The sequence below is a fragment of the Zychaea mexicana genome, assembly GCF_025766255.1.
Source record: "Zychaea mexicana strain RSA 1403 chromosome Unknown BDB00scaffold_83, whole genome shotgun sequence".
Taxonomy (NCBI): Eukaryota; Fungi; Mucoromycota; class Mucoromycetes; order Mucorales; family Lichtheimiaceae; genus Zychaea; species Zychaea mexicana.
In genome coordinates this window covers 1-25,422 of record NW_026516746.1, presented here as the reverse complement: position 1 = coordinate 25,422, position 25,422 = coordinate 1, and the positions used below count along the sequence as shown (strand labels likewise).

At 41.9% G+C, this 25,422-nt stretch overlaps 8 protein-coding genes across 8 annotated transcripts; 6 read left to right on the top strand and 2 right to left on the bottom strand.

The window, feature by feature from the left end:
- Positions 1 to 414: 414 nt before the first annotated feature.
- On the top strand, positions 415 to 1,675 carry BDB00DRAFT_790871 (uncharacterized protein; the record flags this gene model as incomplete). The annotated part of the gene is made up of 3 exons (XM_053120995.1): positions 415 to 468; positions 758 to 1,424; positions 1,623 to 1,675. 3 exons carry the CDS (start codon positions 415 to 417, stop codon positions 1,673 to 1,675), a joined length of 774 nt encoding a protein of 257 aa, XP_052975928.1.
- Positions 1,676 to 5,539: 3,864 nt separating this feature from the next.
- Positions 5,540 to 7,496, top strand: BDB00DRAFT_841877 (glucosamine-6-phosphate isomerase 1). Its single transcript, XM_053124847.1, has 7 exons — positions 5,540 to 5,561; positions 5,637 to 5,811; positions 5,925 to 6,447; positions 6,587 to 6,638; positions 6,796 to 6,921; positions 7,063 to 7,135; positions 7,242 to 7,496. The coding sequence occupies exons 2-7, from the start codon at positions 5,763 to 5,765 to the stop codon at positions 7,301 to 7,303; spliced, it is 885 nt and encodes a 294-aa protein (XP_052975927.1). The 5' UTR covers positions 5,540 to 5,561; positions 5,637 to 5,762; the 3' UTR covers positions 7,304 to 7,496.
- A 436-nt stretch (positions 7,497 to 7,932) lies between these two features.
- BDB00DRAFT_770195 (uncharacterized protein) lies at positions 7,933 to 9,716 on the top strand (the record flags this gene model as incomplete). The annotated part of the gene is made up of 4 exons (XM_053119864.1): positions 7,933 to 8,420; positions 8,532 to 8,646; positions 8,787 to 9,235; positions 9,338 to 9,716. 4 exons carry the CDS (start codon positions 7,933 to 7,935, stop codon positions 9,714 to 9,716), a joined length of 1,431 nt encoding a protein of 476 aa, XP_052975926.1.
- A 66-nt stretch (positions 9,717 to 9,782) lies between these two features.
- On the top strand, positions 9,783 to 10,501 carry BDB00DRAFT_601970 (uncharacterized protein). Its single transcript, XM_053117991.1, has one exon. The coding sequence runs from the start codon at positions 9,970 to 9,972 to the stop codon at positions 10,417 to 10,419; it is 450 nt and encodes a 149-aa protein (XP_052975925.1). The 5' UTR covers positions 9,783 to 9,969; the 3' UTR covers positions 10,420 to 10,501.
- A 7-nt stretch (positions 10,502 to 10,508) lies between these two features.
- Positions 10,509 to 13,118, bottom strand: BDB00DRAFT_841875 (PUA-like domain-containing protein). The gene is made up of 6 exons (XM_053124846.1): positions 12,891 to 13,118; positions 12,334 to 12,762; positions 12,155 to 12,228; positions 11,804 to 12,058; positions 11,013 to 11,709; positions 10,509 to 10,922 (listed from the first exon to the last, which is right to left on the bottom strand). The coding sequence occupies exons 1-6, from the start codon at positions 13,041 to 13,043 to the stop codon at positions 10,584 to 10,586; spliced, it is 1,947 nt and encodes a 648-aa protein (XP_052975924.1). The 5' UTR covers positions 13,044 to 13,118; the 3' UTR covers positions 10,509 to 10,583.
- An 855-nt stretch (positions 13,119 to 13,973) lies between these two features.
- On the top strand, positions 13,974 to 16,799 carry BDB00DRAFT_841870 (cyclin-like protein). Its single transcript, XM_053124845.1, has 7 exons — positions 13,974 to 14,102; positions 14,259 to 14,432; positions 14,547 to 15,023; positions 15,162 to 15,701; positions 15,794 to 15,978; positions 16,166 to 16,687; positions 16,770 to 16,799. Exons 1-6 carry the CDS (start codon positions 14,085 to 14,087, stop codon positions 16,353 to 16,355), a joined length of 1,584 nt encoding a protein of 527 aa, XP_052975923.1. The 5' UTR covers positions 13,974 to 14,084; the 3' UTR covers positions 16,356 to 16,687; positions 16,770 to 16,799.
- On the top strand, positions 16,782 to 19,329 carry BDB00DRAFT_876089 (flavin-binding monooxygenase-like protein; the record flags this gene model as incomplete). Its single annotated transcript, XM_053127438.1, has 13 exons — positions 16,782 to 16,831; positions 16,898 to 17,067; positions 17,156 to 17,357; positions 17,465 to 17,608; positions 17,679 to 17,764; positions 17,865 to 17,953; positions 18,019 to 18,154; positions 18,258 to 18,461; positions 18,547 to 18,611; positions 18,723 to 18,814; positions 18,921 to 19,057; positions 19,175 to 19,209; positions 19,288 to 19,329. 13 exons carry the CDS (start codon positions 16,782 to 16,784, stop codon positions 19,327 to 19,329), a joined length of 1,452 nt encoding a protein of 483 aa, XP_052975922.1.
- Positions 19,330 to 21,153: 1,824 nt separating this feature from the next.
- Positions 21,154 to 22,909, bottom strand: BDB00DRAFT_841867 (uncharacterized protein). The gene is made up of 6 exons (XM_053124844.1): positions 22,778 to 22,909; positions 22,553 to 22,657; positions 22,246 to 22,467; positions 22,003 to 22,152; positions 21,738 to 21,923; positions 21,154 to 21,644 (listed from the first exon to the last, which is right to left on the bottom strand). The coding sequence occupies exons 1-6, from the start codon at positions 22,863 to 22,865 to the stop codon at positions 21,307 to 21,309; spliced, it is 1,089 nt and encodes a 362-aa protein (XP_052975921.1). The 5' UTR covers positions 22,866 to 22,909; the 3' UTR covers positions 21,154 to 21,306.
- Between the last annotated feature and the right edge of the window lie 2,513 nt (positions 22,910 to 25,422).

Below are 25,422 nucleotides of genomic sequence, written 5' to 3'. Positions count from 1 at the left end.
CTTCTGGCACGGGCTTTGTAAACTGTTGGTTGTAACACGCCGATCACTTTTTACTACCCTATGTAGCATTGAATCAACAGATACCGGGACAGCCAAAGTTAGTTAGTGTTGATACAGAATTGCTAGCATACTTGGGTATGTGATGGTGCTCCATTCATGTGTATATGTACGTAATTGTTGTATTATATATGTATGTGGGTTACAGTAGTACAGTCAATAATGAGAACGTTCGCTATATTGAAGCAAAGTGTGTATCTTTCGAAATTTTTAAATCCAAAATCATGCAACATATATACGTTATCAAAAGCTGCAGATCGAAAATACGATATGGACAAAGATTGCGTTTGTCGATTTTTAAGGATGAAACACAATGGGATCGCAACATAGCTCACTTATTAGTGGGAAATCAACACAATGAAGAACAATGTGTATACTGCTGCCTGTATGCCCAAAGCTGTACTACTGTATGTAAATTTATATAAATGTTCCCTTGACATCTGATTACCTATCAACATTATAGGCTACTCCCACTTCTTTCTTTACTTAACTTACTCAACTACAACTACAGTACCTTTAGCCTCCTCCTCATACGTACATATTCAGTGCGATTTTAAGCCGCCATTAATCAACTTTCGTTGCTAACCACCTGCAACTTATGTATACGAGCTGGTCAATAGAAGATACCATTGTCAGTTCGGAGCTGAAATGGTATCGCGTCAGTGACCTGATCGATTATATATACACGGTACAAGAATAGTTATTTACCATTGACTACCAAGGTGAGAAGTTCAAGGCGCCTTTGTTAGAGCACTTGTCTCCTGCGACAGAACAGCGCAGATTCGAAAAAGGAGATACTCTGATATGCGAAAGCGTCGCACCTTGGTCCAGATGTCTTCCCCAATTGTTTTACACGGCTAGCCTAGTAGCAAAGACGGTCCAGGGGAAATATTCTACATTCGGCGCTGCTGCTGTTGATGAAGACGGTAACCATCCTAGAATGGTCTTGCTTGAACATCTTGCACAAGCTCTCCAATATATCGAATCTTGGCAGGGCGTCTTTGACCGAACGGCTTTTGAGAAACGGTACAAACTTGACTGGATTGATGATGATGATGTGGCCTGTGATGTTGACTATCACGACGAAAGCGACGCCAAGCCAAAATTTTCAAAGCGATCTAGGAGTGGTGACGCATCGAAGGACCAGAGACGAAAAAATGGTGGTCAGCATATCGTGCCCATTGTAAAGCCCATTGAAGGAACGAAGCAAGAAGACAGAAAAGAAGAAAAACACAATGGTGAAACCAGAGCGGATTTCAACGATCCAATCGAGTCGACAAGAATGGAAAAGGAAAATTCATCTGCAACGAACAACCTCACACCCGACCAAGATAATCCACCGGAAGATATGCAGCACTGTAGCAAAAGTACAGAATTTTGCACTGTATTGAAGTAAAATGTTCCAATAAGAATCCAAATTAGCGATTCCTCATAACCTTTCTTAACTGGCTTGTTATGATACAATAGTACTCCTCTTTTTAGTTTCATTTGAGAAAAAAAGTCTTTGAGCGCTGACACTTCTTTTATCTGTTAAACAGTTTATAGCACATCATACACTTCTTTAGCTGATATTATTTCTGGTAACAATATAACGATTTACACTGAGACGGCAAATTAAAAATTGTTCAGCTATTTATAAAAGACAGCAACGTCTGCAGTATTTTCTACATCCAAGAGATGTGACTATAAGCAAGAAATCTTTTTAAGAAGAGCACGCACACAAAATACAGATTCAGGACATGATATAGACAATAAGAGGATGGCATTGAATACGCATCAATCACTCTAGCAGGAATACTGCTCAATTAGATAGCATCGAACGTGTAGCATCCCAAAAACAGTACAGCAGGTCAAAGCGACAGTACGATCTCGTCGAAAGAATCAAATATACACTCGGTTGCCTCTTTTTCAGGCACACGCAAGGAAACTCAGCTTTGCTCTTTTTTTTTCTCACTTCGACATAATATAAAAAGTATAGAATGGATAATTCGGCATCACCGATTCCACTGGACGTGGCAAAAGCTATAAATATGAAACTATAATTATACGCTGTAACAAAGCACCTTTGTTTGAATAAGTGAAAGGCGTAGGCACCAAAAAGCAAAGACTAATGGTTGAAAATGCTGCTAGCCAAGCGACAGTAACATGGGCGAAACAATAATGCTGTAAGCCAAACGAGGGGCCGTTGCCCAAGTGACGATGCCGTTGACGAAATAAATTGCTGCAAGCAAATTAGTAACGCCGTTAGTGAAAAAGAGAGCCATTGACCAAGTGAAAATGCCGTTAGGCGGAAAAAGGGGCCATTAGCGAAATAAAATGCTGTTGGCGAACGAAATGGCAAATCCTGTAAACCAAAAAAAAAATCCCGTTCGCGAAAATTTTAGAGCCCGTGTCCGGGATTGGATACCTTTTTTTTCTCCTCAATTTCTCTATTAATACATATAATTTCGGACAACATGCATCTTGCTGGCAATTTATGCTCAAATATTTATATGTATTTAAAATTAAGCATCACGATCACTTGTATAACACGTATTCTTTCTAGTATGCACCACCCTGTATCCTGCGGACTTATACATGACGATAAACCGTTGCTCTGCTTCTTGACAAGTCTGCTTGACCACATCACAAGGCTAGTAACATTGCTTTATACTTACTTAATCGCAGTAATGAGTGAGACGCATACATACATATCAGATGAGATAAATACTGATACCACATAATATAATGTACGTTATCAAGCACGGATGCACCATATATACCGTACTTATAATGCAAGAAAAAGCCAGTTGGTTTAAGGGTCTTTTGAATTTGCTACGCTCACGCGAGACTAACTGCTAAGAGCACCTGCAGCGGTCGCTGTTACGAAACTGTTAAATTTCAGAGTTTAACAGCCCGCTTAACAGTGCGTAACAGCTTAACAGGGCATTTCGTGCAGCGGTTACTGTTACGAAGCTGTTAACTTCACACGTCGTTGGTTTCAATGAAAGCTTTGCCCTTTCTCCTGAGCAGGGGGCAGCGGCAGAAACGTCAGACAGGCGAGTGGCGTTAGAAGTATCGTTGTTCAATTTGAAGAATACAAACAAAGAATGAAGTGAGATATAGCTTTATTTTTCAAGTGCTTTTTCTCGATTCAAGAAACTGTTAAATTTAACAGTTTTTGTTCGGGCTGTTAAATTTAACAGGACGTTAACAGCAACCGCTGCAAGGTCTGGCTGTTAAATAAACTGTTAAATTTAACATAACAGGTTCTTAACAGCGACCGCTGCAGGTGCTCTAAAAGAGAGTCAAAGCTTCCTTCGGTCCCATATCGCTGTTACCTGAGCTAATCAACCTGTTAAATGTTTTACTTCTCCTTTTAGATTAGCTGGTATGGAACTAAGCTTTTTTCACTATAGTCATAATTCCCCAGTGCGTGATGCTGCTGTAGGAATGGTCACTCTATTCAAACCTTGAAAACCAGCACTCGTTGTCGTTGACCACGGCACACACTGGTTTCCCTCTCTTTTTTCTCATCCACTGTCGTAGTTCGATTTAATTAGTGTGTCTTCGTAATCGTATCGTTCTTCTGCTTCATCACCTTAGCCGCTTCTTGACGCCGGACAATTGTGGATGCACGCCTTTATCAAGGCATCAATACCAAGTACAAACCACCAAGCCAGCAAGATCTGCTATGAAGTATGGACATCCAAGAAGGATAGAAGGATGAAAGGTAAAATGCATGAAAGGAAGGATGGGTGGAAGTCGGAGGGAAGACAACACTCAAATATATGTATCAAACGGATGTTTGTGCTACACCTACGTTGTATTTTGTTCTGAGTGCTGGCTGCTAAGGATAAAGCTGGAATACTTGTTGTTCGTCCCATAAGAGCCATTAATCACTGGCTTTATCGGTACAGAATAGCTTCTGTTTATTATTTTTTCTCAGAACTGTGGGTTAACCGGACAGCATGCTCTGGTACACCCAGGTATGTCAGTTCTCCCCAAAATAAAAACATCATTCGCCATTTATCGGACAACAAAATCAAGGCATCCTTCCCCACGCGATGTGAAACTAGTGCTGTAATATGACACCTTATATAGACATGATACAGCTCTGTGGCGAGAAAGAATTATGCGACTCGTAAGTGATTTGGGACGAACAATGATACTATACAGCTTTTTTCTAGTTTTGTACTTCAAATAAAACCAAAGATACGAGCGATGAGGACAGGCTACAATATAGAGAGCGAGACAGCATGCTCCCTATATTCCGGCTTTAAAGACACGGCAACGCGGATGTACCATCAACTCAGAGGCATCTGAGAATCCCACTAGTACGACTTTGGGCGCAAAAGATACGACTTGATAAAAGACACTAAAAGGCCCCACACTCAGTGTATTTGAGAATATTAACAAGAGACAGTATCTGGTTGAAGCTCGTGTAAAATTACCCAAGCTGATAGCATAGTAACCCAGGTGTCTAGACGTGGCTGGACTTTTATTGTGTCCCTTCTACTCATACAACCCCTGCACATCTGACACAAATTCCTCACCATGACTTCTGGGGCAGCAGCATGCTGCAACTGTGTGGGAGTCGTTCCACGTATAAAAAGAAAGCTAAGCACCCGTTGACCCGGTGGGGCGGTTTCACATACAGACGATGAAAGAAGTTTTTTTTGTAAGCGGGATTATGAGTGATTGATTATCTGGTTACATTGCGTAAAAAACAGGGTCCAACAGAGAAGTGTTTCAGAAAAAATTCAGGGTTCAACACGGCGGGGTACTTACTTGCTGCTCTTTTTTTTTTCTGGGTGGCAAATTAAATCAACAGTTTTTTATCCCCGCAATTGAATGGAAATCCTCTTCTCTCTTGTATTAGTAACCAAAGAGAAATATATCTGTGTGCACATGCATGATGTCATAAGTATTATGCACAGCTACAAATGGGAAGCAAACTGATCAAGCGGTTAGGTCCATAATTGTTCATGCTGCTGCTCTTGCTACAAGCGAAGATAGTGGGGGATGACCTCACTCGGAGAAACTTTTTCTTTTTTAGGTCGGCGACTTTTTTTTCTCTCGGTTTATCTTGGCCCTGCGCAACGACAAATTTTTTTTTCCCTTTGTTCAGGGTGTTACCCTGTGAAAAGCAGGGCTCCGAAAAGAAATTGGGAAAGGGAAAGATGAGTCAGCGAAGCCCCAATAGGTCGTGGTGGTAACGTCAGGGTCGGAGCAGCCAGAGCAGGGACTGTTAGGTAATCAGCTGACAGCCAATCAAACAGTGCATGCGATGATTCGGGCTCGGGTTCTGTGTATCCATAGCAACAACTTATCTATGGCAACAAAATACGGTTGCTATGACGACAACGAGGATACTTGTTGTTGTGTACGTGTGGGTAAATAATACATATGCACATGGCTCTTTTTGGGGAGAAGATTAAAGAAGTGTTATTGAAGCGTTCGATACTGAGCGAACAAGGAAGGAATTAGCGCAAAAAACAGGGCCCTAATCTTTATGTAATCAGGTGAGTTAATGAGAGAGAAACTTAAGGGTCAAGGGCCTGGAGGATTGATTCACCGGCCTTTTTTGTTTTATATAGCGTCGTCAGAAACCCTTCTCTTCTTGCTCTTTCTTTCTTTCTTCTTCTTCGTTAACTGTCTTTTCTTTTTCCCAATACTTTCCAACATTCCATACCCCCATCTCCACAAATAAACAATAACATACAATGAGATTGATTGTCCGTGAAGATTACAGCGAAGTCTCGACTTATATCGGTAAGTTCACTCGCCCCTCCCCTGCAAATACTCCTCCATCCAGCCATACAACTTGGCAGTGCTTCATGTTTTGGCACAAAACGAAGTACGAAATATTCATAAGATGACAATAGCAAAGTACATCAAGGAGCGTATTCGACAGTTCAAGCCCTCTGCCGAGCGTCCCTTTGTCCTCGGTCTTCCTACCGGCTCCTCTCCCATTGGCACCTACAAGGCCCTCGTTGAGCTGCACAAGGCCGGCGACCTCTCGTTTGAGCATGTGGTTACGTTCAACATGGACGAATACGTCGGTCTGGCTCGTGACCACCCTGAATCGTATCACTCGTTCATGTGGAAGAATCTCTTTATGCATGTGGATATCAAGCCCGAGAACGTCCACATTCTGGATGGCAATGCTGAGGATCTGGACGAGGAGTGCAATCGCTTTGAAGCCGAGATTGCCCGTGTGGGTGGCATCGAACTGTTCCTAGGCGGTATCGGCCCTGATGGTCACATTGCCTTCAACGAACCCGGTTCCAGCTTAACCAGCCGCACTCGTGTCAAGACTCTTGCGTATGAAACCATTATTGCAAATGCTCGGTTCTTTGACGGTGATGTCAGCAAGGTGCCTAAACTGGCCTTGACGGTCGGAGTAGCGTAAGTGTTGCATCAAACATCTATCTTCTTAACGCACAACAAACAGACCAGTGGCGTCTGAGTATAGAAATTTTTACAAAAAAGTGTAAATGATCAAACACCTTTGTTGATGAAACAAAAAAACTTTCCGGATTGTTAGTACTGTCATGGATGCTCGGGAAGTCTGTATCATCATTACTGGTGCACACAAGGTAAGGCTATCATCATTGGTGGGAGTTTTACATAAGAGAGACGCACCACTATGAACCCAAATATAGAGTAGTGTGAAAGAGAGAGGGGACCCTTGGGAAATCCTGGTGTAACTGATAAGGGATCACTCACTCACTCTTTTTTTCCCTTTGCTCTTAGTCAATCGCACTTGCCAAATGCATCGAAGACGGTGTGAACCATATGTGGACCGTTTCGGCAGTACAGATGCACCCCAAGGGTCTAATTGTCTGTGACGAGGACGCGACCCTGGAGTTGCACGTAAAGGTAAGCAAGAAAAGAAAAACGAGAGAGTGTAAAAAAAAAGGGAACAAGACATATCCTCTGTACTACCTTCCCACACATGAAAACGAAAACGGATGGCTGATCTAATTGTCGTTCTCTCTTGTGTACGCATCTTATATTTAGACCGTCAAGTACTTCAAGTCTATCGAGCATGTGCATCATTCACTTATTGGTGCTGAAAACTTGTCGCTTCAGGGTAAGTTTTATTGCCTAGTAGAGATAGTTGCTAGAGACAAACCCCGTACTTGTGTCATTTATTTTACTCACCCTTTTTTACTCTTACTGTGCCAACTCCAATGCAGGCGGCGTCAAGCAGCTCCGAAGTCCCACATCGCCCAGCCATCCCAAGATGCCCTTCGAGTAAAAGAGTACATACAACAAAAGGGAGAGTTATTTTACATAATCCAAGCAACATCATCAACCGCCCTTCACACAACACCCACACACTCATTCAGACATAGCCAAATTACTCTCTTTTATCTTCCCCCCCTCTTTGTGCATTTCCCCCCTCATATCATGCTTTTATCACACAATAAAGAATCTTCTATAATTACTAAGCACTGTGACTATATACACTACAACTGATGCTACTAATATCCGGTGGATGAAATCGAGAGAAAACGAAGAAGGAGCTCGTGGCTACACATGTATATATGGAACAGGGTTCAAGGCAACGGGTTTTCTAAGCATTCAGGGTCTCAGGGAACGATTCGTCTGTGCAACGGGAAAAGACCACCTGACACACCACAAACGGACACCATCACACTCAGCCCTTCTCAAAAGGTGATAAAAGCTTTTTCTTTTTCTCTTGTGCTCTCTCTCTTTCTCGTTTCCACTTTTTTCTTTCTTCTCCTTCTCTCTTACTATTTCTCTCTCTATCCCCCCTCTTCCTTGTCTGTTTGTTGTTTTCCAACCTTGTTGCTAGGCCATCTTCTTCTTTTATCACCTATCCTAGCACCGTAATACATTTACACCTAAATTTACTATAGTATTATGGCCGCCACTAATTATACTAGTAACAACAACAAGGAGAAGATCATTAAACGTCTCGATTGGATCCGACAAGACTTCACATTGACTCCCGCTATATTTAAAGCCATTGTAGAAGGATTCAAGCAAGAATGCGACCAAGGCCTCAACACAGCATCAGCTTCAGGGCTTGCCACCATGATCCCATCCTACGTTACTCGTCTTCCAACAGGTCATGAAACCGGAATTTACCTCGCCCTTGATCTCGGTGGCAGCACATTACGCGTCTGTGCAGTGCAACTCCTAGGCCAAGGACAAGTCAATGTTACCGAAGTTCGACGCTCGATTACGGACCAGTTACGAACATCCTCAACCATTGTTTTCTTTGATTGGATCGCCGACACGGTTGCGGAGCTGTATGCATTACTGCCAAACCAACATGTAGCACGCGACAATGATGCATCACCTCCACCGCAGCTGGCCATGGGCGTAAGCTGGAGCTTTCCATTAGAGTATGTATTATGCAAAGCAGACTCGCATAAGCTTGCATCTTACTATTTGAAGAAATGTATTGTGTTGTAATTTATCGTTCACCTGATATATATGGATGATCTCTTTGATAGCCAAACAGGGATCAGCAAAGGTACCATACTCCGCATGGGCAAGGGGTTCACCGTTACAGATGGGATCGACGGCCAGGACCTCGCCACCTTTTTCCTTGAAGCTTTCCAACGCAAGGTATCTCTCTATGTCATCTTTTGTTTTGATTTACAGATATACATCTGATAATAGCCCTATATTATTTGCTCATAACCCATCCTCCTGCTGACACGTACACACAAACAAACAATTGATCATCACTTACCTACCTGTTGTAGAATATCCCCGTGGTTGTCACTGCCATTGTCAACGATACCATAGGAGCTCTTGTTGCACACGCATACAGCAATCCACAAGCCCGGGTTGGCTTCATCTACGGCACTGGTGTGAATGCTGCGTACCCAGAAAAAGTATCACGGATCATCAAGCTCAACGTCGCCGAATGGCAGGACACTGCCACTGAAATGCTTGTCAATACCGAAATAGATATTTTTGGAAATGAGTCCTACTTGCCACTCACACGTTTCGATCGTGCCTTGGATGCAAGCCACGCACAACCTGGGTTCCAACCATATGAGAAAATGATGTCTGGAGCCTATCTTGGCGAGCTGGTGCGACTTGTCGCTGTTGATCTCGTGAATGATCGAGAGTTGTTTGATGGCCATGTGCCGTACCTGTTGGCTCAACCGTGGTCCTTCTTAACTGCTCATATGAGTGAAATCGAAGGGTACGCACAAAAGTATCATTTTTTCATACACTGTTTGTCTCTCTCTCTCTCTACACTAATAACCCATGAAATTTCTTAACCAACTGGCATGAACTTAAATAGATACTCAAGTGATGATCATCAGCTTGTTGTCAGTCGCGTTACCGAGTTGCTTCAATTTGCCGATAACTATACCCCCACTGAAGCTGATATCGATGTCTTTTTGGATATCTGCGTCATGGTGTCTACGCGTGCTGCTGGACTTGCTGCTGCCGCCCTCGTTGCCATTATCGAACAACAATCGTTTAAACCCGATCAAGACATTGTCGTTGGTGTGAACGGCACGACATTTGAAATGTACCCAGGCATGCCACAACGGATCCACCGAGCGCTGGAACAATGGTTCGGCGAAAGCATAGCCAAGCGTATCAAATTAGAAGTGGCTCGTGACGGCGGAAGTATTGGTGCCGCCCTTGTTGCCATGCTGTACCAAGAAGGGTAAGTGATATGTGTCTCTCAATTTTTTCCAAGAGACGCTTTTATTTCCCTCACGCTCCTGCATCTTCTCCGTGTTTGTTTTATACTGATCGTCAATTCGATTTTTACTAGTGTTCACTCGAGTATGCAGAGCTCCTCGTCATCTACTGCAAGAGAAAGTCCTCAAACAAAGAAAAACGACAATCAGCGTCATTCGTCATCAACGACCGAAGAAGGTCCCCATCGCCATCATCGACGTCAACGTCGTCGTGCTCGTGATGGCGATAGCAAATGTGCACCCTTTTTGGATTGTTTCTTTGGCTGGGCACCATGGTGGAAGCAGAGCAACAAACGTGCCGGTCCTGGCACTGAATCCGTTTCCTCGTTGTCTATGGCCAAAGACGAGAAACATTCTGCATAGTGTATTTTGTCATGCTTCGCCGTTTTCTTACAATACTTCTTCTTTACTGCTGCACTACTGTCGTTGCCATCATATATTACTATTCCATACGAAATCACACCAACACATACACTCTCTCCCCAACCTTAACTTTCTCTCTATTCTCGAATATTTAAAGAAAGCTTTGTGCTGGACACAGACACATGCTTGTTCGTTGTTGTTAATGGCAATCCATCGTGAAGTAATAGACTGTTTTTCTCCTCGCTTCCAAACAACGGTGGTAAGCATAAAAAGACACACTATAAAACATATAAACAAATACCCCTGAAAGGCTTGCCCATGACTAGATTTCCGTTGTGCATTGCATGGCGTAAATACGGCAATACATACACTCAGCAGTTATCGTTGAATTTAATGAGCAAATTATGTAGTAGCGTTTATGTAGGTCTTTTTTTTTGCCAATAAAGAGTTTGTATGTAATAGATGCAAAGTTTATAACGAGTTTTCAACGTCGTTGAGCAACATGCGTCGGGAAGCCTTTTGGGCACTCTGTCGAGTTGAGGATGATCGTTTTGCTGGGATAGTTTTTCGTGTTTTTGATGACGATGCTGAAGAAGAGGAGGAGGCAGAAGAAGAAGGGGATGCACGTAACGATGTATCGACATATGCTGAATTGAGTGCTTTCAGCACAGCAATGAGCTTATGGTTGACATGTGCAGCAGTGGCAATATCGTCTGGGAGTGATGAGCGGCAGCTGAAGCATGTGTTGCTGTTATCGCGTCGTAAGCATTTTAGGCAGCAAATGTGGCCACACGGGGTGGTGATCGGATTCTGTGTAAATAGTGCGGTTAGAACGGGGAGAGGCTTCTGTATATATTGAGCGCATAATGCAGCTTTGTTTTTTTTATTTGACCAACTTACGCTGATAGGAACACTGCATGCGCCACTCGAGCAAACAACCGCATCAGAAAACACATAGTGTAACAACTCGTATTCGGACCAAAACACCTGAGACTTGATGTCCTCCCACACGCGCTTATCCGCTGCGTCAGCATCCATCAAGCCAAGCACTTTTTTGGGTATCTTGTATTGCACGAGTTGCTTGGTCTTTTTGCTGTCCGGCATAATCATCCGCAAGCCTCGCTCTTTGATCAGCTTCTTGCCTTCGGGCGTCCATGGTGGTGGTTCAGTATCGTCGCGACGCATCAAGAAACGCCAAACTGTGAATCCGCTCTTGCCCTTCTCAGGCCAGTACTTTACAATCTTGTACAGTCCATCGTAGCGTACACCTTCATCAGGTGCATAGGTTGGGTTATGTTTCTTGAGTGCGAATGTGCGGCAGACACGGATCGGTCGGCTTTTCTTCCAGTCTGCAGCCTTTGCGCCTTTTGTTTTATCAACCTTGGCCGCACACGTAGATGCCAATGCCAGATTGAAGCGTGTCAATGTTTGGTCGGTTGCATGGCCTCCTAGTCGCTTGTTGTTGGATAGATCACGGCCACCGCTGCCCGTATAGTAGAATTCATTGCCATTGTCTCTATCGTCGTCGTAGCCAGCAGAGAGTACAATTGACACTGCACCGGATGATTCTGTACCGGCAATACCACCAACAGGAGGTCTACACATACGTGTCTAGTTCAGTCTACCCACCTTATACATCCAAAAGAACCCTTCATCTTCTCAGCTTCCATCCTTTGGGGATTTTTTTTTACCTATGGACACCCCACTCGCTTGCATGCATTCGATACTGCCAGGATTGGCCACAGTAGATGCCCGGAATCGCACCGACATGATCCTTATGCACAATCACACACTCTGCGTTTCGACCTGCACAAGAGACACCACCACCCCAGTTTTTCGTTTGCTGAGCACCGCGAGATTTGGCTTTTTTGGAGCTGGACATATCGACTGCTTTGCCAGAGTTAATGACTATCTCGCCATCCTTGTTCACGCAAAGTGGGCAGTACCTTTAACATCATCTCCAATTGCACATCAGTCTCTTTCTTTCTTTCTTTCTCCAGTACAGTCTTTTTGGATGAATAAATTGGTTTGTCTGCCCTTACCAATATTGTTCTTCAGGCACCTTGCTCAAACCGCAGCACTCCAAATGCCAGTAGCCTTCACATTGATCGCAGATCTATTTGTCGTCGTCAATGTCGTCCCGCCATACAATTTAGTATCCCTTTACTTTTTGTTTCTGTTGCCAGATACCATCACAAGCTATATGGGTATATGCACTTACCAAAGGATCTCCCGATTTCTTCAAGCATTTTATGCAGCCGCATTCGCTACAGTCCTTTACTTTGTCATCGTTATGGCATGTTTTGCACTGGTAAGTTTTAGATTCGTCCGTAGCTTGCTCGCTCGTATTTGCAGACGCTGTTTCTGTCGCTGTTGATGATGGTATCGTTGCTTCCGCAGCAATTACAGCCTTTTCCTCCTTAACATTGCTTTGTAGCTGTCCCTTTTGAACGTCACTCTTGTCCTCTCTTTCCTTTTTGTTGTCGTCATTATTTTCTTCGTCTTTCTGTGCTTGAGTATCGTCCTTTCCAGGAACCAGCGCTTCTTCTTGGTTCTTGTCAACTACTTGTACAAGCACAAGTGCATTCTCCTTGACACCATATGTTAAAAACAACTTTGCCAAAGTTCCGTCTGCGCACTCGTCCATGAGCTATTATTTATTGAGATCAAAATTCGTAATTCGCGGCAAGAAAGTTTTGTCCATTCGTTAGTCAGCAAGTCTAAAACAAAGGGGAGCTTTATATTGACAGCGGTGTCTTTTTTTCTTTTTCTGTTTACCATTTTGCCCAGGGCGAATAACCGGACGGTGGAGGGATCAACTTGATACCTTTCAGCTACGGAATGACGCAAAGCTTGGACATTTTCACTCTTGGACACTGTCAAGCTGAACTTTTCAGAACTCAGGCGAGGACAGTGGAATAAAATATGCATCCTGATTGCCCCACTGTAAAGAGAAAGTAAATAACAAACAGTGGACGGAGAAAGGTGCGTGTGAAGAGGAAAAAGGTACGCAAAAAAAGAGGGTGCAGCACCCCAAAAACGTCGTGACTATTTTAACGCGTATCACAGAAAACGCGCCCTTGTTTTTTTGGTTTCCTGCCACTGTAATTTTTATTTCGCGATGGCGGAGCGTGTTGTACCTTCTCTCTAGACCATCATTTCCTATCAGTTTTCTATACTCATGATGTCATGGAGCACTATACATTCAGCAAAAACAAATAAAAGAGTGCATATGGCTGCCTTAGACGGGTGTTTTAGAGAATAGACCAAGCAGTAATCTTCTGATTACCTTCAAAAGATCGGCACCGGTTCTTTTTGATCACATGTTTGATGAGGGAGTGTTTTTCTTTGAAAAGGATGGCTCTACTCGTTGACTTTGTGTACTAATCACAGATCAGTCCGTATGTATGTATATAGCTTGTATATAATAGGATAGAACAATCAATTAAAAAATATGATTTGATGATGTGCCCACTATAACTTCCTTCTTCTTCAGCATCGTTATGTTGTTGTTGTTGTTGTTGTTGATACAGGCATGCATCTAATCTAAAATTCAAGGTTGTTTCTCTGCAGTATTAGTAAGCCATTGTCAAAAGAGTATCAAGTCAATCTATAGCTGCTCATGTTGCTTACATATTGAATGTTTTCATTATCGTGAAATGCATAGTGAGTAGTAGAAAGCTCTCTTTAAGCAGCTTTGCTTGGTTGGAAATGGTATTTTACGAATGTTTATAACGAAACGAAAAGCCTAGTGCGTATATATATATATTCAAAAGCAGGCTATCAATGGGTGTACTAGAGAGGATGGAATAAAAAAAGCAACGCTAATCTGCCCTCTAATCTTTGATCCCAAATTAGTTGTGCTTGGAGGAGTAAGAAACTTTGGACGCGAAAAAGGTCACACACAAAAAATCTGCCTTTGTTCTCTTTATGCTCGCTGGTCTTTTCTCATACTCCCGTTAGTTGAATTCAATGGAGCTCCACAGCGAAGTAAGTCTTCTCTTGTTCCTCCTAGCCAACCGTCACCCATCTACGAATGCAATTCGCTTTGCATTTTCCTTTTTCCTTTCTTCACGCACTCATCTGATGCCACCTTTTTCCCCTTCAACTAATTCTTTCTTTGTGCTGCACATGGAATCGCTGTAGACTGCGGTGAGACGGCTGAGGTCCAGAAGCGTCAAAACAGCAAACGAAAAAGAAACATCAACTACGGAGAAAAATGTCCTTACAGAAGCCAAAGATGCGAAATCCCTGGCAGGACAACATTTAGGCGCACGCGCAGCACTTGGCGATAAAAGCAACAACACTAAAGCAAAAGCTGTATGTTCTCCAAACCCCCCCCCCTTTCCTTTTCATGCAACGTACAGAGAAACAAAGAAAAGAACGCTCGTTTTTTTTATATTAACATACCAACAAATAAACCTATTTATCCAGGCACGGATTCAACAACAGCTTTTACAACAAAAGAAAGAATCACATACCCATCAACAATCACAGCAGCAGCAACAGCAGCAAAAGGAACTGGACGATGAGATCAAAGAGTTCTTTTCAGACAATGCTGAACGATACAAAAAGGACGATAAAAATCAACCCTTCGTGATGCCTGTACTACCCATCGAGGCTCCTCAACGTGTTTGGAAACGCTTTGAACTCACCAGATCCCTCTCCCAGGCGCAGTTGACAAGCAAAAGAGACCGAATGGCACCACACATGTCTTCAAATAATCCATCATACTCAATGTCCGAAGATGACCGCGATATGTATAAAGAAGCGTTAGCCTACGATCGGGAGCTAGAACTGCGTGCTGAACAGGCAAAACTGCAGGACCCAACCTACGTCGCATCTCGGCGTGACCCAATGTTAGTTGAAGAATACGAGGAGGAAATATTCAAACATCTCCGTGAATCAGAGGTAAGAGGTTTTTTTATCGTTGTTTCTACTAATATTACTAGTAAACAAGGAGGATATGTATACTCACAAACTCTGCCTTCTCGCCATTACCCTCTTACGCAAACGAACATAAACAATGCGCATCATCATCGATATCAGCTTGAAACACTTGCCGATCCAGATTATATATCGAATCACACAGAAATATCATGGAAAATGCGTGGCGTACTGATAGACTGGGTGATTGAAATCCACTACCTGTTCCAGCTGCTTCCAGAAACATTATTTCTGGCTGTAAATATTATCGACCGATTTCTCTCCAAACGCGTTGTAGCACTTAGCAAGCTGCAACTGGTGGGCATTGCCGCCCTTTTCATTGCGACCAAGTTTGAAGAGGTCAGCTCGCCACGGCTCAAGGATTTCATCTGGATGACCGACCAGTCACTCAAGGAGGAAGAATTGATGAAGGCCGAACGCTTTGTTGCTCAAGTGCTCGATTTCAAGCTGACCTATGCCAATCCACTCAACTTTTTAAGACGCGCATCAAAAACAGATGATTATGATGTCCACAGTCGCATGCTGGCAAAGTACTTTATGGAAATATCTTGTGTGGATCATCGTTTTATTCCTATCCCACCGTCCAAAGTCGCCGCCGCTTCGCTATGGCTTTCACAACGTATACTCACTAATGGAACATGGGTAAGTTCTATCGACAAAGGCCAGATGGTCGCGCCAGAAAGAACAGTGAGTAGTTTGACTCATTGCAAGAATTTTTTTGCTGTAATATGTAGACGGAAGAAAGAGCACGGCTGGCTGGCTACAGGGCGTCTGAAATTCGACCAGTGGTCCAGCTCATGTTGGATTATGTGTCCCAACCAATGATACACGACGCGTTCTTCCGAAAGTGGGCCTCGAAAAGGCTGATGAAGGCTAGTGTGTTTGTACGTACATGGGTTCAACAGTATTATAAGAACAAGTAAATATATCATCATATATCACATTCTACCATTTTCTTCTTTAAACAACACAAACTACATAAATACAACACAATCTATTTAACCACTTTACCGTGGTTTTGTTCATATATCAATATGTATGTGCTTGTCACCTTGTTAATTTGTTGTTTTGTTTGCATGCCATCATGACATCCATTTCTCTGAAAGTATACAAGTGGGCTTTTCGCACGGCCGAATCGACAAAGCTCGACATTTAATGTGGCCTTTGCCACAAGTACGGAGCACATTAACCGTGGCGTGTACAGGACAGTTAGCGATACGATACGGTTGTTGTTGCTGCTCTGCTGATATTAGTGGGATGCATTCAATTATCCAAGCGTCGAGTGTGTTGTTCTAACGTCGATCGCCGCCTGAAACCAGGACTAGGGCCTGAAACCAGGACTATGGGACTTAAATCATGCATGAAAGCTTGGCTGGATGAGAGATGGGTGCTTACGTGAGGACTTTTTTCTTCGGATGTAGTATCGCAAAATGACTCTTTTTTCACACTATGTGTATATATCATAAGATGAATGACATCCCTTCCCCGTTTCGGCGAATTTGCGATTATGTGAAGAACAAGATGCTCTGTTGCTATATCCAGTGTTTTCACGCTTACCCTAAGCTTAATTATGTTCTGCTCCGATTTTATGAATGACAGGTTAACCCAGGAGTGAAAACTGGGGAAATGTAAGGTATAAAAGCGTGCACTCCATCTGTGCAGCTATCGTAATCGTCTATACTTTCCTTTACTTATTTCTAAATACGAAAGACAAACAGAGCTATGCCATTTAGAAACCCGAGAAAGCTTACTGCTGCTGTCATCGGCACAGGGTACGTCTTAAAACTTGCCTAAAATCATTCACGCGGTTTCTCATAGGGTTTCCCATTCTCCCCCAGATTTTACGGCATATGCGCTGCTGTCCAGCTAGAAAAAGAACTTGGTATCAAGGCACAACTCTTTGAGTTAACCAATGATGTTGGCGGCACCTGGCAATCCAACACTTACCCTGGTGCCGAATGCGACATTCCTTCGCATCTATACTCGCTAAGTTTTGAACCCAATGACGGTACGTATTCAGTCACTTTTTCATTTTCGTTTGCCTCGTTTGAAGGCATAGATAGGAACCTCATATAACATATACTCCCCCCTTCTAGCTTGGACGAAGCATTACAGTGGTCAAGCTGAAATTTACGCATATCTTCGACGCGTTGCCCAAAAATATAACATTTACGGACAAACCAAGTTCGAAACCGAAGTTGTGTTTGCAGAATGGAAAGAACAACTGCAAAAATGGCACCTTCAGTGGAGAAACACAAACAACCACCAAGAAACAGGCTTTGGCTTCTATGACATTTTGTACGAAAACATCAGTGAGCGCAAGCTCTCTCTCTCTCTCTTTATATTATTATGACATTGTACTGTTGTACAGACACAGGCGTTTTGATTGAACAGATTATTACTAGGTTTGCTGGTCTTGGCCCACTCCGTGTGCCTAATATCCCGTCAGAATTCTCCAAGTTCCAGGGTCCAATTGTTCATACCACACAATGGAATTCATTACTTGACTATAGCAACAAAAAGATTGCTGTGATTGGCAGTGGTGCAACGTAAGCTAGTAATAAAATTAGGCTGCTATATAAAAATGGTATGGTAGTTGTTATTGACAAGTGGAATTAGTGCTGTCCAAGCTATTCCTGAGCTGCGTAAAATGGCCTCGCACGTTTACAGTTATCAAAGAACTCCTGCATGGATTTCACCACGAGGTATTATATTCTATAACGAAGAAGAGAAAGGGGAATTCGGAATTAACAGCATTAGAATGATATGATTATTTACAAACCGTCATCCTTACTGTAATATCAGATCAATTCAGCTATCCACGTATTCTGAAATTTGTGTTCCGTTGGTTTCCCTTTCTGATGAAAATGTACCGTTTCTTCTTGTTCCTACAGGTATGATGAAGAGCAATGTGTGCGCCGGAAAAAGGGGAAATCGTGTTGCTAACATGGTGTCTCAGCATGAAACCTTTTATATCAACTTTGGCTACTATAATTCGTGGTTCAGTCGTCGTATTGAGAAACTGTTCAAGCAAGTGGTAGCATGGCGCCTTAAGCGTGTCGGTCGTCCTGATCTTATCCCTATCTTGACCCCAGGTAAAAGAGGAAATTCTTCTAAACACCTCAAGTGAGAGGAAATCTACGCAAGTACTCAAAAAACAATACATAAATAATGTATGTGTGTATACGACGAGTGAAGATTACCCTGTTGGATGCAAGCGCGTTGCCAAGTCTGAAGTATATCTTGAAGCATTGGCCAAACCCAATGTTACAGTTATTCCATCTGGAGTAACTGATATCAAGGAGCGTACCTTGATGGATAAGAATGGAAACGAGATTGAAGTGGACATCCTGATCTTGGCCACCGGTTTTGATGTTCAGGGATTCACTGGAAATCTTGACAGTAAGCTTCTTTTTGTTGTATTACTATTCGTGGTGATTTGATAATTTCACTGACTGGATTGGCTTTGTTGCTGTGTCACCTTTAGTCTATGGAAGAAACCGCGTTTTGCTAGATGAAAAATGGAGAAAACATTTCCCAAAGACATACAAGGTAAGTCTAACGATCATTTGCGAGAAGAGAAGAAATCGAGTGGGAAGAGACTATCATGACAGCAACCCTTTAATCAGCTGATTCTGTTCAACAAAACTGCGCGTGTATTAGACTGTTACTGTCCATGGATACCCCAACTTCTTTATGTTGCTCGGTCCTTCCGCTGCACTAGGTCATAACAGTGTGGTTATCCAAATTGAAATGTAAGTCATTCAAAAAGAATATCTGTGTTAAGCTCAATACCGTGTAAAAGAAGTGTTCCTGTATTTATTTTTGGCAATCGTTATTCATTTAAACCTGTTACATTAGCCAAGTCAACTATGCTATCAAGTGCATTAAGCGTATGCTAAAAAAGAATCTAGCAGCTATCGAGCCAAAAGAATCGGCTCAAGATCAGTTCTCTAAAAAGCTGCAAAAGAACTTTGAAGGAACAGTGTGGAAAGGAGGTAATATAGTGACACAGCTGTATTTTTAAGCATAAGCGGTATATAGAAAACGACGAATGAAGCAACATATGCTGTCATATAATCGCTACTAAATTTTATCTACCTCCAAAAAAATAGGTTGCCGTTCTTGGTACATGAACGACGCAGGCGAGGTAAGAAGGGGATCATATGGCTCTGCATCAAAAGGAATTACAATTACTAATGATAGTAAAATATTGATGCACCGCTAGATTTATGGTCTCTGGAGTGGGCCAGTTACAAGCTTCTGGTGAGAGCTTCGCAATCCAGACTTTGGCCGCTTCATAGAATACGAGCAGGCATTACCGGCGAGCTTGTAAAATCCCACTGCTTTAATTAGTATGTAGCCGCAGTCGAACACACTAGAAGTAATTTATATCAAACATTTATATCAATGACAAATTACAGCAAATTTGATAATTCTCTTTTCTCTTATGTCCTTTATCGTCATCGATTTGTTACTACTTATATTACAGCAGGGAACGATTCCTCTCCTGTCTGGTTGTATATAAACAAGCATGATAGCATCGATGGCTGTGAAAGCAGTTTATCCACTTATATCGCACACACCGTCGCACGATCGTTCACAGTTATTTTCATTATCGATACTGAGCTATCGTAGAATGAGATACAATCTACTTAAATATTAACGTAGCAATTTTATTTACAAAACAGCTTTCGTTTTATTCATTAAGTGTACACAGAATTCAATGTCGTATAATACATTTTTGTCGAAACACAACCAAAGACATCTGTCAGGACCCGCAAGAGGGCGTACAGATAGTTTCTTCATTCTTGTGCAGGTCTGCCCATGTCGCTGATGGCTCTTCTATCATTGCTATTCTTGTCGACTTCGATCGATACCAAGAGCATAAGAGCACTTCAAAAAACTGTCTCACTTATGTGCTGAAAAAGAAAGGCACGGCTCACATAAGAAGTGCGATACTGGGATAAACGGTTGAAAGGTAAGATGCAACAGAAGAACATGTATGCATACTATATTACACTTATCTAGCTTTGCTTATTACCTGTGTTATGTATTAACACAGTATCATATAATTCGGAAAGAAGTCAGTTGTCTTTGAACGCGTGACGATGTGAAAGATTGTATGGACTAGTCAAGTTCCTCGTCGAGGCCAGGATCTTTCGCGCTGACCATTTAGCAATTTGCGAAAACTTACTTTTTTAAAGTAAATTTACAAGCTATGTGCCATGAGTATATCCTCCGAGTTGTGGGCAGAAGTATCATACATAGACAAGTTGACGATTCATTGGTGCCACATACATATCAATGCTATTGAGAGCGATTTCTGGATGACATGCTCCAAAGGAATAAATGTATGGTGTTGCTTGACTTGATTTTGTAAAGATTTTATTATCTGCAGCATTCTGCTAATATTCTGTGGAGCAAAAGTATGCTATTATATACGAATAGCAAGAAATAGGAGAAAGGGAGGTATAACAATTACAACATTATCATCGCTTACATGACAGCTTTTTTTAGAGACCTGCTATACTCTAAATCCTGTGTAATTATCAAAGACTCACCAGATGTTATTTGAGCCTACGTAAACGACTTGAAGCTGTTATCGGTTAGCTTATGATGGGGTGGTTTCTTTTACAGAGGACTAGAAAGTAAAAGTTATATTGATATTGTCGCCTCGTCCTACATGTCATATGGAGGTAAAAAGGAATGCAAGGGAATCAGCGGTTAGTATAGCGAGTTCCTCAATCAAAGCAAGAGCAATAGTGTGACATGCAAATGTTATGATACCTGCGCGTCGACCTGCGCGTGCTCTGGGAAGGGGAACTGCTTCAACTATGATTGGATCTCCTTCATCCAATACAGTCCTAGGTACACCTGCGTATCTACGTTTGTATCAATGATAATATGCAAAGATGTATACTGTCAGAGGCGTTTGTCGCTATCAAAATAGCACACACGGAGAGAAGAGAGAGACTGGATTAGTATTAGAGTGGTACCGTTGAAAGTTCAGCTCTGTTCCGAATTGATTCTTGTAGATTTTCTCAATATGTTCTCCATTGCGCTGAATACGCGGAATTACGGCACCGTGTCTTTTTTTGAGATGGCTGAAGAATCTTCTTTCCTGGGCATTGGTATAGCTTCTGTTGCAACCTCTGTAGGGGCAAAGCAGGTCACCTTCTATAATAAGCATATATAGATCATTTTCCAATAAGCAGACGATCACATGAAAAAATGTACTCATTTATCACAGAAATGCTTTAGACTTACCTCCTTCGGGCACCCGAGCTGGGGCTTGCGCTTGTTGCTCTTGTCGCTGCTGTTGCTCTTGTTGTCTTGACGATGATCTTGTATAGGTTTGATTCTGTTGTTGTCGTTGTTGTCGTGGCTGTGGCTCCTGATGTTGTAATGATGGTACTACAGAGGACCGATTCTGCTGTTGTAGTGGTTGCTGCTGACCTTCTTGGTGTCTTGATGACGAGGCTAGAGAGGCTGTCGTTTGCGGTTGTTGTTGGTGCATCAATGATGACGCTGCAACTTCATTTGTTTTCGTACGCTTTGGCGAAGACTGCTCCGGCGGCGACTCTAGTGATAGCCACAAAGGGGATGCTTCTGTTAGTAGACATCCATCTACAAGAATGTTTCTAGAATTAGGAGTCAATTGTTGTCTAGAGTTACCTGTGTTTGGTTGTTCTATTTCATCATTGTCATTCTCTCGAGCACGCTTTCTGACTAGTAACGGCGATGCTGATGTTGATGGCTGTTCGTTTAGTGCTCGTTGCACACTTAGTTGAGCTCCTGAGGTATCGGTTGCAGTGGGGTGTGTTTTATGTGACGCTGATGGTGACTCGACGGAAGAATTATCTGTGGTAGTATTATATCAGGATAAGCATCACATAATGGCTTTTCTTTATCGATCCAAATGTACACCTTCCAGACTTACGTTCATAAGCATTCTCGGTGTGCTCTTCTTTCACCACAGGTGCACCCGTTGTTCCTTGAGCTGCTAGCTGTTGCCCTTGCTGATTCGAAGAAATTGGTGCTGTTTCTTCCGTTTTCATTCGCTTTGGGTTTCTTTTTTCCAATGAACGCGCTAAGGATTTTAGAAATGGATGCAGTAAATGTTAGTATGTGTCCAATATCATAGTAGCAAAAAAAATTGATAATATTTGCTGCCCTGACTTGCCTGTGCTTTGGTTTTCTGACTGGCCCGTATTGGCGCTACTGTCATTAGCGCCGTCTGTATGTTCTGAATTTTCGGTCTGGCGAACGCGCTTCTGCCCTACGCGATCCGCTGTTGCTGTTGTTGCTGTTGGCTCTTCTTCTGTTTGGGCCTCGGCGGCAGTAGTGGTAGTAGTAGCAGCAGTAGCAGAAGCATCTCCAAACGAAAACGTGGACAATGGTGTGTCTATCATAATATAAACAGTAACATAAGCATTGTGTTCTGCAGTTACTTTTAGTGTTCGAATTGAACAATGTATTTTGATTCTTACTCGGCGTAGTGAATTCAACTACATCAGTGGTCTCAATACTTGTTTGTTCGGTTCTTTCTGAAGTAAGAAATTCGGGACCTTCCACTATTGATACGACACTTTGGTCTGAGAATAGAATGGTTGAAGAAAATCAACTACTGTTGCATTGTCTAGTTCTTAAAGTGTAGAAAAAGACGCGTAATTGTGTGCATGTAACTCGTAATCAAAGGTTGACATTTATAATACCTGTATTCCAGATTGCGTTGAAAGGTACGTCGGTATGGAAGACGTTGATTCCGAGTGCTGTTAAAGTGTTTTGCACAATATTCCACATTGTAGCGTTACTCGATGGAGAATATCAGAAGAGGTAGCGGCTCAAGGTGATTGGCAAGTTCAAGTGAAATAAGCGCGACTGCGCACCGGAGTTCAATATGCTGCATGATGGAATCGAGGATCCCACCATTTCGCACTATCTACATCGCATGGCTGCTTATAGTCTAATGACTTGCTACAAATTCACAACTAGCTATTGACTGGCGATATACGGCAGAAAAAATGTGTGGAGCAAAGAGGAGAGATGTAGACAATTATTACGATTAATACTATGTTAGTCATGATTACATCACATAAAGCAAAAATAGACCTATATTCCTAGACAGACAAAGCAACTAGTATACAAGTAAACATATTTGACAGGATACACTATATAAGAATGAGGTAGTATGTCAATAAGTTATATGGTACTCGTATTTTTGAAAAACATTATATAAAGGATTCATATGATATGAGTTTTGAGTTATGTAAACTACCTTCTACTGGTTCATCAGCAGCAGTACATACTACATGGTCAATAGCAGAGACATATTGGTATTGTCATTGCAATGATAAAAACAACAAGCTTATACAAATAAATAGTACTAGCTATACATACAGGTATTTTCCTTTTTATTATCATTGCTCGCCTTATTCTCTATCATTATACAAGCCAACTCGTCTGTATGTCAGCAACTGCATCTTACGCATATACATGCTAAAGAAGAATCTGGTAGTAGCTATTGAATCAAGGAAGAGAGTCAGCTCAAGACTCTGAAGGCACGATATGCTACATTATGAGCAATAACGCAATATAGTCTTCCTTGATATTTATAGGCGATGCAGGCGAGATATGAAAGGGATTGTACTGTCTGGTTTAAAAGAAGTCATAACTGTAGCTACAGTACTTTGGATTGAAATATATATGGATTTATATGATATTTTGGAGTGGCCCGCTTACAAGCTTGTGCAGATGGAGTTTTCGCAACCCTGACTATACTCAATTCATAGAGCAAAAAAAAAGCAGCACATGCGAACGAGTAGCATCACTACTTAACAGTTAGTATATAGCCGCACTTGAAACGTTAGTAATCAATGTTCATCATACATGATTCATTTTACTGTCGTAATACTTATACATATACTACATTCGACGTTCTTCTATAAACGGCTGCACACTTGTTTCAAAGAAAAAGTGATTATTTTGCTTTGATTGTCATCCAGTGGTATGAGTAGTGCTTACCGAGGAATCGGTACCATGTATAGTATAAGACATATCAATTCCACAGCGTCCTTATTGACAACAACTGCCCCACGCAATATCTTGCCAAGAACGTCTCTGTGCCTGAACAAAATAGTAGTGTCCGTTGGTTAAAGCATACGATAACTTTGCAAGCATAATACAATCAAATCTCACCAGAATATGGAAACAATGCACATTTCCCTTTTAGTGTGCGTACTTTTGAAAAAATAAAAGCCGCTACTAAATTTTATCTACCTCCAAAAAAATAGGTTGCCGTTCTTGGTACATGAACGACGCAGGCGAGGTAAGAAGGGGATCATATGGCTCTGCATCAAAAGGAATTACAATTACTAATGATAGTAAAATATTGATGCACCGCTAGATTTATGGTCTCTGGAGTGGGCCAGTTACAAGCTTCTGGTGGGAGCTTCGCAATCCAGACTTTGGCCGCTTCATAGAATACGAGCAGGCATTACCGGCGAGCTTGTAAAATCCCACTGCTTTAATTAGTATGTAGCCGCAGTCGAACACACTAGAAGTAATTTATATCAAACATTTATATCAATGACAAATTACAGCAAATTTGATAATTCTCTTTTCTCTTATGTCCTTTATCGTCATCGATTTGTTACTACTTATATTACAGCAGGGAACGATTCCTCTCCTGTCTGGTTGTATATAAACAAGCATGATAGCATCGATGGCTGTGAAAGCAGTTTATCCACTTATATCGCACACACCGTCGCACGATCGTTCACAGTTATTTTCATTATCGATACTGAGCTATCGTAGAATGAGATACAATCTACTTAAATATTAACGTAGCAATTTTATTTACAAAACAGCTTTCGTTTTATTCATTAAGTGTACACAGAATTCAATGTCGTATAATACCACTGTAGGAAAATTCTTGTGAATTTTAAATTCTTGTAAACACTAAGTAAAGTAACAAGAATTCTTGTGGATTCTTGTGAATTTAAAGTAGCGATAAAGCGGTCACGCGTTCACAAGAAAATCAAAGCGGTCACACGTTCACAAGAAAATCACAAAACGTTTTGTGGAATACCAAAGCGGTCACACGTTCACAGGAAAATCACAAAACATTTTTGTGGAATATTCATTATATAGATTTTAAAAAATAGCTTTATTCAATTACATGATACTAGCTAAGGTTTATTGATTGATGGAATACTGGTCGAGCGTATACAGATGAAAACCACCCCTTTCTCTCTCTCTATATATCACATACACTCTCGCTATATATATACGTGTATGTGTGTGTGTTTATACAATAATCAACTTTCTGATACTTTAACTTACCTTTTAATTATGTATA

Coding starts and splice junctions, on each gene's coding strand:
- BDB00DRAFT_841877 (XM_053124847.1), top strand. CDS start 5,763: ATGAGATTGATTGTCCGTGAAGATTACAGCGAAGTCTCGACTTATATC. Junction 6,639..6,795: donor TCATTACTGGTGCACACAAG/GTAAGGCTATCA, acceptor CTTTGCTCTTAG/TCAATCGCACTTGCCAAATG. Junction 7,136..7,241: donor TGAAAACTTGTCGCTTCAGG/GTAAGTTTTATT, acceptor ACTCCAATGCAG/GCGGCGTCAAGCAGCTCCGA.
- BDB00DRAFT_601970 (XM_053117991.1), top strand. CDS start 9,970: ATGGCGATAGCAAATGTGCACCCTTTTTGGATTGTTTCTTTGGCTGGG.
- BDB00DRAFT_841875 (XM_053124846.1), bottom strand. CDS start 13,043: ATGCATATTTTATTCCACTGTCCTCGCCTGAGTTCTGAAAAGTTCAGC. Junction 12,763..12,890: donor TATTCGCCCTGGGCAAAATG/GTAAACAGAAAA, acceptor AATAAATAATAG/CTCATGGACGAGTGCGCAGA. Junction 12,059..12,154: donor GTGCCTGAAGAACAATATTG/GTAAGGGCAGAC, acceptor ATGATGTTAAAG/GTACTGCCCACTTTGCGTGA.
- BDB00DRAFT_841870 (XM_053124845.1), top strand. Junction 15,024..15,161: donor AACATCTCCGTGAATCAGAG/GTAAGAGGTTTT, acceptor CATCGATATCAG/CTTGAAACACTTGCCGATCC. Junction 15,979..16,165: donor CAACAGTATTATAAGAACAA/GTAAATATATCA, acceptor TTTCTCTGAAAG/TATACAAGTGGGCTTTTCGC.
- BDB00DRAFT_841867 (XM_053124844.1), bottom strand. CDS start 22,865: ATGTGGAATATTGTGCAAAACACTTTAACAGCACTCGGAATCAACGTC. Junction 22,153..22,245: donor GTCAGAAAACCAAAGCACAG/GCAAGTCAGGGC, acceptor TAAAATCCTTAG/CGCGTTCATTGGAAAAAAGA. Junction 21,924..22,002: donor CACCGAGAATGCTTATGAAC/GTAAGTCTGGAA, acceptor ATACTACCACAG/ATAATTCTTCCGTCGAGTCA.